Source organism: Chaetodon auriga, chromosome 5 (genome assembly GCF_051107435.1).
Source record: "Chaetodon auriga isolate fChaAug3 chromosome 5, fChaAug3.hap1, whole genome shotgun sequence".
In the NCBI taxonomy this organism is placed as follows: Eukaryota; Metazoa; Chordata; class Actinopteri; order Chaetodontiformes; family Chaetodontidae; genus Chaetodon; species Chaetodon auriga.
This window is the reverse complement of record NC_135078.1, coordinates 5,013,275-5,030,509: the sequence shown is the minus strand read 5'-3', so window position 1 is coordinate 5,030,509 and position 17,235 is coordinate 5,013,275. Positions and strand designations below refer to the sequence as shown.

General features: G+C 41.5%; 1 protein-coding gene across 1 annotated transcript; it reads right to left on the bottom strand.

Moving 5' to 3' along the window:
- Nucleotides 1-2,407: 2,407 nt before the first annotated feature.
- On the bottom strand, nucleotides 2,408-16,448 carry sfrp1a (secreted frizzled-related protein 1a). The gene is made up of 3 exons (XM_076731627.1): nucleotides 15,593-16,448; nucleotides 11,900-11,980; nucleotides 2,408-4,107 (listed from the first exon to the last, which is right to left on the bottom strand). The coding sequence occupies exons 1-3, from the start codon at nucleotides 16,113-16,115 to the stop codon at nucleotides 3,782-3,784; spliced, it is 930 nt and encodes a 309-aa protein (XP_076587742.1). The 5' UTR covers nucleotides 16,116-16,448; the 3' UTR covers nucleotides 2,408-3,781.
- Between the last annotated feature and the right edge of the window lie 787 nt (nucleotides 16,449-17,235).

Genomic DNA, 17,235 nt, shown 5'->3' with positions numbered 1-17,235 from the left:
GCTGCCTTTCAGTTAAGAAAGCATTAAAGTTCACTATCAGCATGAGCTGTTAATGATGTATATCTCAGGATTAGCGTTTACACACCACATACCGAGGCACCAACAGTCTGTGAAACCACAATGAACCTGCATCAGAAGACACCCAGACAAGAATTTAGCATTGTCAGAGAGATATGGGGAAATAAAAACATGTGTGCGTGAGAGATCCTTCAGTGTGGAGATCTGGCAACTTGATACTTCATCTTGCCAAAAAGCGTGAAAACGTTAGTTTGGCACGGCTAACAAAAAGTGCTGTCTATTTGACGTGACTGTCAAAGCAGAAGCTCGCTGTTTTGGCAGCACATACTCTACTTTGTTTTAACAGCATCACACATCACATGTAAAGACTGAAATGATGGTTTACAGAAAGATTAGAGGCTGCACAATCCTTGCAAGACAATTTTAATGTTTAAAAGTAGGCCTGACTAACATATAGCTCTTATGCACACACAAAATAAGCAATAACCCTCTGCTTATCATTTCAAAGCTCAGGTTACCTGAAAGGAACACAGATTAGGAACTTTTCAGCTGCAGGTTATATCTTCTCTTACCACTGATATTACATTAATATTATCATTGAATGTGATATAAAAGTATGAAGTCAAGCTACAATGGCTCCGACCAAAAATGAGGCCACACAAGGTTTGCTGTATGCCAGTTAGTTTGTGATAACTTGATTATATTTGTTTCAGGACATGCTGTACAACAGTCTCATGGCAGTTCCTGAAACACTAATGAAATTTAATAGCATTCATGTACAAGGACATTAGTTTTCCTTTATTTTTGTGATACTCAGCATGACTTTCAAATTAATGTATTTTAACTGGAAGAATCTTTCATGCCTGCATCACATCCACCATCTTTATGCCCACCTGTATGCACGGCAGAAGAGCCTGATGGCATCCTGGCTGAGCTCTCAAGCCGGGCAGATGTCTTTGCAGACATTCTCAACTCACTGCTCCAGTCTGTAGTCCCCACGTTTCAAAAAGTTCACCATTGTGAAAGCCATTTGCTTGAATGACTAGCGGCCAGTAGCTCTCACCTTCACAGTCATGGAGTGCTTTCAAAACTTTCATCAACCCCTCTCTTTTTGACTCACAAGACCCACTTCAATTTGCATACAGGCCAAATAGACAATGCCATCGCCTGGCTCTCCACGCTGCCCTCTTCCACCTGGACCAGAAAAACATACAAGAGAATGCTGTTCAGGGACCAAAGTCCAGTATTCAATACCATTGTACCCTCCAAACTCATCATCAAGCTGAGAGACCTGGAATTCAACACCACCCTATGTGACTGAGTCCTGAATTTCCTCATAGGCCCACCCCACGCTGTGCACCACATCCTCCACCCTGACTCTCAACACCAGCATCCCTCACCTACAACTTCTACACCATCATTAAGTTTGCTGTTTGCCATCTCTGTATCAGCAAAACAATGGAGTGGACTGTGAACTACAGGAAGGAAAAGGGAGAAGGACACACCTCCATCCCAGTGGTGGTGGAGAGAATAAGAAGCTTCACATTGGCGAGGGCCTGACCTGACTCACCACATCAACATGATCACAAAGAGAATGAGACCATGGCTCTTCTTCCTCCTCTGGCTGAGAAGGCCCAGCATGGACTCCTGGATACTCTGAAACTTCTACAGGTGCAAAATTGAGAGTACCTTGACAGGCTGCATCACCACCTGGCCCAGCAGTCTGAAAACTGCAGAGCACATCAGCAGGACGAAGATGCCATCCACAAATGACCTCTACATGCAGCAGTGCAGGACACAGGGGCAACAGGATCATCAGAAACCCCAATCGCACGAACTCTTCTGCCTGCTGCTGTTGGGAAGATAGTACTGCACCCGGCCCACACCACCAAGCTCAGTGAAGGCTTCATCATGCAGGCCATGAGACTTCTGAACTGTTGAGCTCTCAAGCTTGTCACCAGAACACTTTCCTCACACCACACTGACACTTGTATTATACTTACTGGTACTGTACATAGTGTGTATGTTCTACAGCAGAGGCTCCATCCACTTACTTACCTGGTTACTTAGTGTTTACAATCTGTTTACGTCTCAGGATTTACCTGTTTATACTTTTACACACCATCTTGCTTATTCACCATCTTGCTAACAGTTGAAGCTGATGGGAAGGTCATTAGTTTTTCCCAGGTTTTTAACAAATTTTGACCTGATGATTATGCTAGAGGAATAGTAATGGGATCATATAAGTCATTAGAATAGACCATCTAGAAGCCATGAATGTCTGTAACCAATTTCATGGTAATCCATGGTGTGCTTACTGAGATTTTTAAGCAACCATTGCAATGTCTAAATCTATGAAAGAAAACTAAATAACATAAAAGACACCATTCAGTTTTTCAAATTTATGTAAAATTTTGTATGTACATGTAATAGGCAGCAATGTACCACTGACATTCAAATCTGAAACAAAATAGTGCTAAAACGGACCAGCGACACTTGAGCAAAACAAACCAGAACACAGAGTTGGTTTGCACTTTGCTAACTTTTGCAACTCTTTAAACATGTAAGGCTACAATGTGTTTTCATTACCAATGAGTACTGATTACTGCAGTTAGATTGGATGTAAAGGGATAGGAAAGTGGTAAAACTATTCAGCCAAATGTCAGATGACAACACACAACAAGAAATCAAGAAATCTGCCACACAGGCCTACACGTTATTTCATGATGCAGATCGGTGGTTATGATTCTCAGAAGATTCTTTCAAGTAACAAAAAAGAAATGTAACAATGAATTGAAGAAATGAAAAGGAAATCATCAAAATTATTGGTAGTGCAGTCTTTACTTTGAAAAAGCAGTCAGCTGACGGTAGCACTCTCTCATACTTATGTCAATAAGTTATTCAACAGGAACCCCATGTGGAGCTGCTCTGTACAGTGTGGCTTTTAAAGCTCAAAACACCTCCAAACGCCAATTCTGCAGTCTAGACTATATGATTTATTGTTATATGATCAGAAAGAGAGAGCTTTAAAAAAATCTTTTTTATTTCAGAAATTTAAAGGGGAAGATCAACGCCGATCTCATGCTTGTAACACTAAATATGAAGCGAGAGCCAACAGACTACGTTAGCATGAAGACTGGAAGCAGTAAAAAACAGCTAGCTAGGCTCTGTCGAAACCAATACACCTGACAGTACCTCAAAATTTAATATGTTCAATCTGTACAAAAACAAAAACTGAAAAAATGACAATTACTGTTGGAAAGTGCTGTTTCTCTCTGCTTCCACTCTATAGTTGAGACTAAGCCGGCCGTCTGCTAGCTCTACCTTCATATTTAGCATACAGGCACATGAGTGCTATCAATCTTCTTCCGCTAACTCTCAGTAATAAAGTGAAGGTGTATTTCCCAAAATCTCCAACTAGTCCTTTAAGCAAAATCCACTGACCTGTTAAATGAAAGATCAAAGTAGGCTATCTACATACACATAGTGGAAATGATTTCAGTGAGGAAGGGCTTTTTACTACAATGTCCTTTTCTTAAGCAGAAGGGGGAAAAAAAAGGAAACCCAACCTTTTTTCGTGGTGTCATCACTCACCACATTCAACTAAAACTTATCAATGGACATTTCAAAGTATATCTGTGAATATAAAAAGATATATAGATATATAAACAGGACAATAGAAAGCAAAGTTTGGGATTTTAATGCTTGTGCAAGTTCATATGTAGGATGAGATGCGACCAAAGGAGGTGGGGTGGGGGTCTTATTATTTGAAGACGTTCTCGAAGGCAGGACATTTGTAGGTCTTGAGTTTCTTGATGGCCTTTTTGAACTCTTTGCTGGACTTGTCCCACTTGTGGATGCCTGTGAGGAGGTACTGCTTATCCACCTTGCGGCCCATGATTAGATACTGGTTTCCCAGGTTGTCCAGCTGCTGGCAGGGGCAGTCTGCACCGTTCTTCAGGTACAACACCAGCGTCTTCAAGTCCTTCTTCTTCAGGTTCCCCGGTTTGAGCATCTTCTTCCTCTTCTGCAGGATCACCTTGCGGTCCATGTTTTCTCGCTTCACCTCCTTAATCTTGGTCCTGAGAGCTGTCAGTGGAGAAAAGGAGAAAAACACAGTTACCTCATGCATGAGGCTGGATGAGTTCTTGTACAAAACCTTTGGTATAATCTAGTTAATATTTTATGAGTACAAAATGCCAGACACAGTGTGTCACCCTCTGTGCTAGCAAAATGAAACATGATGGTGGTATCTATGGAAAGTCAGCACCATCTCTTCAGGGATAAGAAAGTAATGTGATTCTGTAAAGTTATACTGGTTTGGTAAAGCAATCCGTGCCCCACTACTGACTTTCAGTACTGGCATATCCCTTTACTGCACTGAATAATATTATGAGACTAGCACTGCCCACAGCTAGACTGGCCCTTTCACTGTGAAGGGGCTGAGTGACACGGATGAAATTCTATACCCTGGTACATGTAATTGTATATCCACCTACACTGTGATAGAACACAGTTACTATTAAATTGTTAATGGATAAAATGACCAGAACAGAAGGTAAATAACCTGAAAAATCCATAAATCCACCATCCTGATGCAAAAATCACATTGTCCTGATCAGATTTTTTGCCAGAATGGCCAAGCACACCCAGAGATATGAAAGGTTAGAAACAGGATGGCAGAATCTCTCACAGGAGGTAAATGAATATCATATTGCCTACTTCTACACTACTACAAAGTTGTGTTTTATTATATGGCCTGATCCAACAATGACTCAGATGATTTTTACACAGAAAGATGAAAACATTTTTAATAAGGATTCTGTAATTTTCTTTTTTTTTAAAGCATTGTGACCAACATATGTTCTGAACAGGACATTTTACAGAAATAATCCTCGAACATAAAGATTCTTTGACATTTATGTGCTGCAACTTGCTGTCCCTTCTATGTAAAATGATACCAACATACACAAGCAATAAGTTAGTATTGGCCAATATACCAGCCTGGGCCATTTGTCAATCCAGCTCCATACTTTATGTGGATTCATTTTCTCCTGTTCAATCACTATGATTTAAAAAAAAAAAAAAAAAAAAAAAAACTCCATGCAATCAGGTTAAACCTGCTACCTGAGCCCTGCTTATGCTCTGGGTAGATGTAGTTCTGCTGTAAATCTTCATGTACAAGAAGCCTGGAATGATCCTCCTAATACCAAGACATTATGCAATATCTGTTTTGGAGATCGTCTGATACTAAATCCAGATACCAAGAGCTGTGTGTGGCCTCAGAGACTGATTAAAATTATACGCAGTGCCACTTCAACTTTCTGTTTCACATGGAAAAAACATTGCATCTGTGTAATGAAGGAATCTAAATTGTCAGTTTACTTGCGAAGTGACCTTACACTTACAGTCTAAGTCAGTTTTTATTTAATTTCAGTACTGCATCCATCTGGTTAGGATTAGCAGTTGCTTGAAAGTTTTTAATCAGAATTGTCTTGCAACAATAAATCAGTGCGCAGCTTTGGTTTTGGCTTTAACCTCCCTCTGAATCTCAGGCTGCTTTCTGATTGACCATAATACTCCTGATCTTTCACTAAACTCAATTTAACCTTCTAATCTCCCTGTTTCCTCCAGTTCCCCTTCTGAAACAGAGCACGAGTCAGACTTTGGTGGTCCAAATCTCCATATGCCTCCACACATTACGTCCTCTGTTTTCCACTGACATACAGTGATGTTTGTGCAGCGCAGACAACCTTGTGACACGGCAACTAGAGAGAGAAAAAAAGCGCAGGCTGCTATGTCCGATCTAAGTGACAGAGCTGGTGTTGGGATAAATCACTGAGTCATGTCAGACATGAAGTCTTGTGACTTATGTTGCAGGGAACAGCCTGATTGAGCATGAATCATTTCACACTCCAGCAAAGATCTGGACTGATAAAACTGTCTCATTTTCTCCGGTTTTAGACACAAAATCCCTCCTGACTCACTTTTCACAGAATCGTGCTTGATATAAAAACCAGACCTGGTACTTAAAGAAATTTCCAAATGTTTCATCTCTTCCTTTGCTCCCGTATCTCCCATTGTTAATTAAAGTGCTAAAAAAGAGCCGCCCTGTTTTTCCCAGTATTAAGAGTGCACATGGTAGGGATTAAGACTTTTATCCTCTGTCTCTAGTCTCTCAAACGGTCTCTATGAGCAGGCTTAGTGTTCAGTGAAATCAAAATGGGCAGCATTCATAATTAGTGAGTCATAAAAGAGAAGGCCTTGCCCACCCCTGCAAGGACTTCATCTTGATAAATCCTCCATCCTCGATAATCCTTTGACGCTCTGAACTTTCTTTGCACCTCGTGTTGTTTGAGGGTTTAATCTCTTCAGCAGCAGTGCACAGTAAGGAGTTCACATCAAATAATTGGTTGTTAACAATGCTGTCCTTTACTTACAGCCGCTGGAACTGTCCCTGTATCCACTCATAATTATAATGTGCAACAGAGGAGGGAGATGTTTAAACAACTGTTTTCGCTTTGACGTGAACATCCATCCAGTAGGTGGTCTACATTTGTATGCTCCTACTCTCCTCGTACGGGATGCATCAGCTCAGTAAGCTGGCACTGCGTCTGCACCGGTGTGACCAATACAAAGCTATTGTGCTGAGAGAATCATGGGATTCAACTGAACCAGCCAAGAACTCAAAACATTCTAGCCAGAGCTGCACTATACAGCTGAAATCACTTTAAAGATGTTAATATAAATAATTCTCCAGTATCAGTAAATATCCTAATATGGCAAAGGTATGCAAGATCACATAAAAGCAGTGATGAGAGGTACGAGTACACAAGCAGCCATACTTTGAGAAACATCCATCTTTTGCTACTTTCTAGCTCCACTCCCCAGCAACACTTTTTTGCTTCACTGTATTTAACTGACTGCTAATTCTAACTAGTTACCTGGTAGAATTGAATTCTACTTTCAAACATCTGATCCTTTTATACCCAAGTGATGCAATACACTGACTCATGTCATTGAAATGCTGCTGAATGCACATCACATTCTGAAAAGAGCCATTCTGCATAACGAGTACTTTGACATACATTTTGCTAGTAATGCTGCTGTTCGCTTACTTAAGTAATATTTTGAGGACTTTTACTTGTATTCCACTTGTATATTTCTGTAGTGTTATAGTGTGGTATAGTAAATGACTGCAAATAAATTACTTAAACTGATGCTGAATCCAGTGGCTGCCAACCAGTAGACATATGCACCCTTTAATGAGGGGTCGGAGCTGGAATTGCTTTGTTTTAAAGGATCACCAGGAAAAGGTTGGGGACCACTGATTAAATGCAATGAGCTGTGTTTCATTGTTATGATTTAGATCCAACAAAACTCTTCACATGAGTGAAACAAAAACCTCAGTCACTCATTTTGCTACATTTTGGCCGCAATTTGCTCGGAATCATTACTTTAGTAAAAAAAAAAGATAACATGATTTCCTCATTTTTTCATGATACGACTATACTGGTTTACAATACTGTTGAATTATCACCCAACTCCAATTCAATCAGCAGAATAGTCAGAGGACATCATTCATTTCATTTCAATCTACTATCGACAAAAACAAGATTTAACTCTTTGTTACGTTACCTTGACTGTAAATTGGTTTTAATTTTTCTCAAGTAATGTAACATTAAATCTGTTATTCTTGTAGACATTCCCTTTTCTATTCTGGTCCCTCACCCCTGACCTGATTTCCTCTGCTGGTTCAGAGACTCAGACAGGACCTCCAGCTCCCAGGGCGTCATAAAGCCAGCAGGAGGGCGTGTGCTGCTCCCCATGCACAATAATGGAAACACAACTGATCCGATAAGGTGAAGTGATCAGTCCTCCAGTGCAGGGCTGCCCTGTTGTTTACTGCATCAGCAAAGGGAAGGAGCAATTTGGCAACGACAACAAAGAGAGCTGTCCAAGGCAGAGGAGAGATTTAATTGAAGGGTGCTGGAGTTTTTTGGGACAATGAGGTACCGTAAAACCTTAAGCACAGAGATAAATTGCGGTGGGAACACAGTGTTGAGCTGTAAATCTGTTACCAGCTGAGTGCCACAAAGAGGATATGTGTATTTGTTAGAAGGAGCTTCATCAGGATTTTGCAGAAATCAGGCAGTGTCTGTCCTCACTGGAGAAACTAAGAGCGCTGGACTGAGAACCTGTTACTTGATACAGCGACTCTCATGTATTAGCTTGAAAATGCACATCTATCTTAGCAGACTCTTTCCTCTTCTGCCAGAAGAACCTCTCATCCAACCACCTCCAGTCAACAGCTGTCTTGCTGCAGCATTCTCTGCTTCTTTCAGGATCAAACCGCATGGAAAAGTCAGATGAGCTTGTGCAACCGATGGGAAGCAATTATACAAATGATTGCAAAAAACAACTTCACACTTTACTCTTACTTTAACTGAGAACAGACCTTTCGCAACTTCCAGTAAGTGAGGACAAAAATGCTAATTCCCTGCCAGGGTGGGGACGTTTTTCACGACTGGTCCACGCAGATTAATAAAGACTCTATTGTTGGTTAACTGATTCATTCCTCAAGCCTCTCTGTGGTTTTCCATCCCTGTGTCCATCCATCTATCATATCTGTTTTATGGTTAAGACTTGTCTACTCAATCTCCTGCTACCTACCGTGTCCGCACACTCTCAGTCAAGTCAAAACTAGCAGCAAGCAAAATCAGGATGATGGTCTTATCTTTCCTTGGTGGGATAAAACACGTCATGATTAAAGCTTGGAATTTTCTTTCCATCTGCGTATTTTCTTTTTCCTCGAGACAGTACATTAACTGATGTTTGGCTTCAGCTGATGTTAGATATATTTATAGTTGCAGTTTTCTCATCAGACCAAAACTGAATTCCATCAGCCTGCTGGAAAAAGCAACAAACAAATCTTTAGCCTGGCTGGTGATATAACCGGTGATGCTATCTCGTGTCAGGCTGTGCATTAGTTGTTTACCCGCTATAATCAACTCATGTGCCACCCTGAAATCACTGCAACATTTGTGGCTTTCCACAGGAGGTCGGTCCCTTGTGCGTTCAAACATGCAACATAGGCAGCACAGCGTCTCATCCTCAGCCCGATACTAAATCTGCCTGTGTATCCTCACATGTCAGCTGCTTAGGGGGCTTATGACAAGCAAGCAAAACAACATCTGTCTTCATCCGAGATGAAACAAGCCAATAATGTGCCACTCTCCTCTTGGCAAACCCGGACGCAGACTGAATAAGGCAACTCCCATCACCACAGCATAAACAACACGGCAATTCGTTAAACAAATGTAACTTTAAACTTTTTCCTGAGAATTGGAAGAAAGTCTGTTTCCAATGTGCATCCAGTCTATGTTTGCTCGGCATGGCACCTGGAATTCATGCTGCCACAACTTTTGGTCCAGCCAGTGAATAAAACATGAAAGCCTAACATCTTGCATCTTGTGTGCATCATGCACATATTATTCCTGGAAGTCCTCCTAACTGCAATTCAGTTGATGTTTGTGTTTTTAATTGAACTCTGGGCCTTCAATGTCCTTTTCAAGTGCAAGGCTCCTCATGCAAAATTTCCAAATTTCCACTGAATCACTAACTAAATCAACTAACTAAATCAAGTACCCAGTCAGTGAAACATGTTCCTCCTTTCCTTTTTTGTTAACGTTGTTTGGTTTGTTTCAGTCTGGTTTCCCATCCAGCTGGATTGAAGGCGCTCCAGTGAAATGAATGTGTGAAACCTACAGCATGCATTGTCCTATTTTCAAAGGTAATCTGTTTCTAAAATTTCCAAATACTCCCTGGCTTGTCCAGAACAAGTCCGGAGGCCATGAAACCCTTCAGAATGAATGATATGACAGGTTGTTTATCTGAAAATGTTGAACTACAGACTTTTTAAACCTGGCACTGAGATACCTTATGAATACAATGCTGACATATCCTCACCTTTCAAGCTGCTATGGTGAAGCAAACAGTTTAAATCTAGCAGTCATGGAGCATCATTATCATTCAGTTGGAGTCATGTTTCTGATCACCTGACCCCAATATCACTCTCTTTTTACTCTGCTTTTGGTCGCTACCAACTCCTAAGAAAATACCTGGCTCTTTATCTGCTAAATGCTCCAGTTCGCTCACCAGTTAGCGTCTGTTGTTTGCCTGCAAAACAGCACTAAATACAAAAGTTGCAGCTGAGAGGAGCAGCAGATTCAGGTGATTATTCTGTGTAGGTTCATCACTACAAGGAGCACCTTTCATATTTTCATATTGTTCTCACATTCTCATTTAATATATTGTTAATTATCAATTAGAACCATTTTATGAAACAAGCTGTTCAAGAAACCTGTGTCAGTTCAGGGCAAACATGTATTTTACTTGGGAAACTGGCCCACATTACTTCTCAGGTAGATTGGCGTTATGATGAATGGTTCAGCGTAGCTCACTGGTTTTATCCATTTTGTGTTTGCAGAGATGACAACAATAATTAGGACGGCAGCAGGGCCTGAGTTAGATGGACAGTGAATTGTAGAGTACAAGACATGGCCTGTTGTGCTAATACACTGCGGATCATTACAAATCTGATGGTTAATTTTTTTTTTTACCACTTCTGAACAGAAACTTAAATATCAGATAGAAAGTGAAAGCTCTATTTCTTTACATTAATCAATATGTTCCACATTCCCCTGATGGTTGTTTGCACATGCAGAGGTAAAATGCACTGTAAACTGATAACAAGGTGGCACATTTTAGTAGTACTTCTCATTCCCTCATTTCTATTTATGCGCACATACATACAGTGTGCCTCCACATTGTATGGATGGCACACTGACAACAGGCCTGAAACTCTTTTTTGCACTTTACTTTGCACTGCCGCACTTCTTTTAAAATGCAATCTATGCATTCTCTTTTTAAACTTTCCATTTACCTCTTTCTATTAACTTGTAAAATCCTTATCTTTATCTTATTCTTATGATTATTATCAAGTGTGCTTCATTCTCCATCTTACTGTACATTAATTATGGCATTCTGTCCCTGTTTCTATGTTCTTTTTATGGGGTTTGTTTTGTCATGTGAAGCACTTGAGCACTTGATTTCTTTGCTGTTAAGTACTTTGAGCTGTATTTCTTCTCCTAAAAGTGCTCAACAAATAAAGTTTTATTATTATTATTACTACTCACTGAGGTCAATAAAAAAACACAAATTAAGGATCAACTTTAGCTTTTTTTTAATGTGTTTTATCACATCAGGATTTTTAAAAATATATATTTCAAATAGATGTTACTAAAGCAAAACAAATACATGGTTTATCATTAACTACTTGATTGAGGGGCACATTTGATGTGGATTTCCTCCCATGTGCAGAAGGTATTCTGCAACAACAGTCCGCCCAGACAGCAGAACAAACATCCTACTTTACTACTGCCAGGACCTACCACATAAAGACTTTAATGACCCCAATTCATTAGTCACAGAACATCATCCTCCACCAAACCAGACAGGCCTGCTACATCTGACCAAGACACAAAACTTCACATGAGGCTTTTACATAAAAACTCTTCAGTTTCATTGATCTAATCAAGAAAACTGCAGGCATGGAACAAGTTTTATTGAGTTCACTGGGGAGGAAATGGCTAAATATGGTAAGATGCAGGGTAGACTTCAGGAAAAAATGCAGCTTTACATACTTTGTTAAGAATTTATGGACTGTTTTAAAGCTTGAGAATAGAAGACACAACTGATGCAATCGCATGGTGCTCTGATTTCCTGGACCGCTGTGATACATGTCAAGGCGTATCAGAGCTGTGGTGTGCTGACAGTACTTCGCATGTTGTGCTGGCGCAGTGAGTGTGAGGACGCTTACCAAACTCGCTGGCACACATGTGCTCCAGTATGGCGTCTGTTTTCATTTCATTGTCACATGGAGGGCAGATGGGAGAGTAACCTGTGAATAAAAGACGGGGCATGGTTAGGAAATCAGATGGCAAGAGGCAAAATATTGAATGCAAGTTGCAATAATACCAAACATGAGTCATTCACATGGCTTTGCATTGGAATTATTCACATCGCCACCCATTTGGGATGTTGGGGACACACAAGAGTCATTTATCAGTTGAAATGAAGAGGGAGGAGTTCAAGTAAATTCTTTAAAAAAGTCACCACACTCCTTTAAATTCCAATTATAAATGATTTATCCTGCAAACCTCTCCACACACCTAAGCCCTCTCTGTATGCAGAGATCCTATCTGCTGTCTGGTGTCAGTCGCCTAGTCTCTTGGGCTCATACGCTCTCGTGACCTGACCTCAGCGAGGAATGTCTTCAGCTTTTATAGCCAGCTGTAACTAAGAGCTGCAGTAAACACTCTTCCTCACTCTCTGCTACATTTAGACAGTTTTCAAAATGGATCTCTCCATAATGCTCAACAGCAATGTATACTCCCTTAAATGCAAAAAAAAAAAAAAAAAAAGTATTAGAAATGTGGAAGGAATAAATGGTAATGATATTCAATCCAAGCTTAAAGGAATGCTCTGACATCCCGAAAAAAAGGTAATAATAGCCGCTGGAAGACTAAAACCCGAGTGAAGACTAAGAGCCAAAATGTGTTTTTGCCAAAAAGTAATTCAGTCTAGAGGCATATCTGTGAATATTTTACCAACACGATTTTTCAATTTTTTTTCTAAAGCCGCAAATGATCGCTTCATGCCAACAGCTGAGTTTGCTTTCCAAACAAACTTGGACCTGCAACGCAATTGCAGCATCCTGCAGCATTTAATTCAAACCGACTGCATTTCAGTGTCACAGCGTGGACCAGGATCGATGGAGCAGAAGGGTAAGAAAAGGGAAAACAAATAGTTTTCTCTCCGCTGCCAGTTGTCCATTACATGTGTTTAACGAAAGCTTGTCAAAGTAACACCCAGGTGTAAAGAGCTTGTGAAAACAGACACTATTTACAGAGTCACAGGGTCCCTTTGCTTTTTTTTGAGCCTGGTTCTCCTTTAAATCAATTATCACCAAGTAAGCCCTGTTAGCTGACCTCTATTAACAATCATTAAGGAGAATGGCTGTGAGGATTAGGCTGCTTTTAAGACAAAAAAAAAAAGTCTTAATCAACCTCAAGATCAGAGATGACCACTGATGGCAGAGAACGAAATTCTGTGCCGCTCTGAGTGGACCGAGTTCGGCTCTAGCAGGCGGGACTCTGTGTCCAGCAGGAGAACTTATTTATGATCGCCGCTGACAACAAATGATAACAGGTGACGTCTGGAGAGCGTGGAGCTCTGTGTGGTCCCCCTTAGTCTGAAAAGGGAGTCCTTTTCAGAAAAATGGGCCTCCGTCCATACCACCATGTCAGTCAGTAACAGCCCCCCCTCTACACACACACACACACACACACACACACACACACACACACAGGGGACATATTCGCTCTATATACAGTGAGCACTGTGTAATTGCTGGAAGATCCACAGTCTCCCCATTTACGGCCTACATGTTCAGCAAAAATGTCTTCAAGTGGTGTATTTACAGCTTAAGATTGAAATAGAAGTAAGTTGATGATGTGATGATGGAAATTCCCCTCGACTTTATGGTTTAAGTGAATGAGGTGATTGTACTTTCCCTTCCCTGGCGTACACCTCACCTAGGCGACCAACAAGGACACTGAACCGAAGCTTCAAACCAAGACTAGTCCGCTTCAGCCCGAGCTTTATCTTCTCGGGGCTTTTGTGAGTTTTCCAGGGTTTCTCTGGTATTTGTCAGCTCGGCCCATCGATTGAGTGCTGGAAGACCATTTATCTGGACTATGTTCCTCCTGACTTTACTGATGCTGCATGAGGTGTCTGACTCTGCTGTCTACCACGTTGTTGCCACGTCCTTGGGAGAACTGCTTAGAAGCCGCAGGCTCTCGCTCTCCTCCAGACTGGATTTTAATTCACATTATTTGAACAGTGTGTTTTTCAGATTGGGTCTTCATCTCTCCATCTTTCATCCGCTTCAAAGAAATCTTCAGTAATGGTAATAAAAATGGGGATTAATAGATGCAGGTATTCACTTTTCGGTGCTGGACTTCCTCCCAGCATTGTCCTCCAGTTCAACAAACACCTTGAAATAAATGACTACCATCTGTTGGAGCTTTTTCAATGTTGCAACATGGCTCCAAGACAACAGCGAGCAACTTCACATTCACACTGAAGCCAGAGTTTATGCAGAAGATTACGGATTGAAAAGGAAATGTAACCACATAAGACTTTCTTTAAGGAGCGTGGTGGGGGGAGGTGTGTTGACATTGTTAAAATTGGATCATGGCTAATTTCCCCCCAAAAGGTTGTATTTGGCTTGTTTGTGTTGGGATTTGCATCTGCAAACACACCTTCACCCCTGAAACAACATTCTCAAGCCCATTTAACTGAGCGGGTGTCGACTTCGACACAGTGGCAAAAGTGGTGGCTGTTTGTTTTCTCAGTCAGGTAGTTACTCTGAGTTAGGTAGTTGACGCTTGGTTATTTCAAGAAATCCCAAATGGCTGCACTGAAGTGGGGTTACACATTCAAATACAGAAGCAAACTCATCGTTAACCATTCTGGAAACCGATTCATCGTTTTCAAGCAAAACATGTAAAATATTTTCCCGCTTCTACACGAGTGTAGTGTGAAAAGTTGCTGCTTTTCTCTCTTCCATTGTGAATTGAATCATAGTGTTTTGGCCTGTTAGTCAGAGAAATCAAGCGAGAGAATTCAAGACATCATCTTAAGCTCTGGTAAGGAAGTTGCTGCCGTTGAGGACATGTCCTGTGTATTTTTCTGGTAATTTTAGAGCCTGGGTTAACATTCCAAAATGAAAGTTACACATGATCTTATAACGCACAGCGTTTTTAGACTTAATATAATAACTTCAATTTGAAAACTCATTGGCCACTTCTGGCCAGTGTGGAGAAAGCTTCCACACAGCGTTTAGACTTTGATGTTGGGACACAAAATTTACAGATAATAAAATTGAATACATAACTGAAAAAATACCATTGTGTTTCTGGTTAATTCTTTATGAGGAGAGGGGATGTGTCGGAGGGGAGTATGGCCCTTAATATTTCATGATTCTGGTTATGGCCCTGGGCTTTGGCAGCTTTCAATTGATATTTTCCTGGCGTTTGAAAAGATTTATCATGAAACAAGTCTTATAAACAGCAGATTATCAACAATGAAAACAAAATCACCATTTGCTGTCATAGTGAAAATATGCCTGCATTATTTAAACCACCGCCACTTTTTTTTTTTATTTTATTTTTTTTAGGAAGCATCAGTCAGAGTAGAGGGCGTCTGACCACAGGGAGCCCCTTCCCATCAACAACCATTAATATGCTCTTCAACCAGGCATTGCACCCATAAATGTCCGTGTGGAGCATCTCACTGACCAAAGAGACACTCTGGTTTTACTGGGCAGCTACATTGAAATAACGCGTTGCTGTAGAGTAGCATGCACGCACACTTGGCTTCTCTTTGCAGTTTGAAGAAGTAATACAAACACTTCGACACTGAGGAATCCATCAGTGAAACAGATTACCTGTCGGCTTGGTGGCCTCGGTCGCATTGGGCTGCGTCATGGCAATGCACACATCGTCTTGGGGAAACTTGTCACAGGTGAGCATCTCCGGCCAGGGGAAGCCGAACGCCTCCATGATGGGGATGCAGCCGTCCCGCACGGCCTCGCACAGCCAGCGGCACGGGTAGATGGGCCGCTCCAGACACACCGGCGCAAAAAGCGAGCAGAGGAAGACCTGCGTGCCCGGGTGGCAGTTCTTGTGTACCAGAGGCACCCAGCTGCTGGCCTGCTGCTTCACCTCGGCCATGGTCTCATGCTCCAGCAGGTTGGGCAGCAGCATCTGGTTGTAGCCGACGTTGTGACAGAGCCGCAGGTCGTCCGGGATGTCCACGCACTGGGGAGGCTTCCCGTAGCTGCGGCCGCCGTTGTACATGTCCGACTTCCAGCTGAGGTACTCGTACTCTGACGCCCTGCACGCTGACATGAGAGCCACTGTCACCGCCAGCCGGATCATCCTCCAGAACGACTCAGAAGCAGACCCCATGTTCTCTTTTTGCAACAATAAAACGAAGGCAGCTCAGTACGGCTCACACGAGCGATTCACTCACTGCATTAAGAAATTCGGAGAACTAACAAGAAAGAAATGTAGGGAAAAAACGTTGGGGTCTGCAGGTCGACGTGCGTAAAAGGTGTGGAGTTTCTGGTTTGGGTAAAGTCCACAGGCAGGCTCCTCTAGCTGCAGCCCCGTCGCGCTCCTCCAGTGCGTCTGGCTTCTGTGAGAGTTTGGGGAGGTGAAGCGCTCTGCCTGTGCGGAGCTTGGAAACAAGAGGAGATTGTAAAGTGCGCTCCGGCCAATCGGAGTGCGTCTGCGCCTTTTGGCACTCTGCTGTCAGTCAAAGAGCTTAATTACCCAGTGTGTAAAAACTCTCCAGGAGCCTCCCCGTCCCTCCTTTTTGTCTCCTGCTTATATTTCCTTTGTCCAAACAAAATACTGAATAATAAAGAAAAAAATCACAGAATGGTAAAAGGGGGCTCAGATATACTGTAAACCGGGATAATGGTCGACATTATTTTTATGCAAGTTGTGTAGAATTAAAGTGTAGCCTTTCTTTGGCGTGCTTACAGTCCAGTTCCAGAAGTGTGGTGCATGGAACAACACGGGGCAATGAGAAGTTAAGTCAGGACTGAATTACTATTACATTCACATTACAGAACTAAGCATCTGTGTCAGTGAAAATAATACCCGGCAATGTCTGGAAGAGCCAGAAGGTTGTTTAACAAAACTTTCTGCTGTTCTATACCATTAAGTTGTGACTGTATGTACAACACATGAATTACTTTGTTTGAAAATATAAGAAAATGTAAAGTAACATCCATCCAGACGAATACAGATGATGGTAAAAGAAGACTGTTTGACATTGTACATACTGAGTAAGGAAAAATGTCATTTCCAGCTACCGTCTTTGTGTGGGTTAGTAACAGGAGGAGCAACTTGGGAAGTGAGTGAAAAATCTTCCTTATCTCATCAAAGAAAAATATTTTGTCATCCAGATGTTTAGAAGAGTTTTTGAGGCTTCTGGAAATATCTGTAGAACTACATTAAGTTTTGATAGACTACTCTCTGGTTTTGAAGATTGCAGAGTGTTTGTGTTTTAAGGAATCCG

Bases quoted from the DNA above. Each gene is read 5' to 3' on its own strand.
- sfrp1a (XM_076731627.1), bottom strand. From the start codon at position 16,115: ATGGGGTCTGCTTCTGAGTCGTTCTGGAGGATGATCCGGCTGGCGGTG. The intron at 11,981-15,592 runs GTAATCTGTTTC...TTTTATTCACAG, and splicing joins CGAGGCCACCAAGCCGACAG to GTTACTCTCCCATCTGCCCT. The intron at 4,108-11,899 runs GTAAGCGTCCTC...CTCCACTGACAG, and splicing joins CATGTGTGCCAGCGAGTTTG to CTCTCAGGACCAAGATTAAG.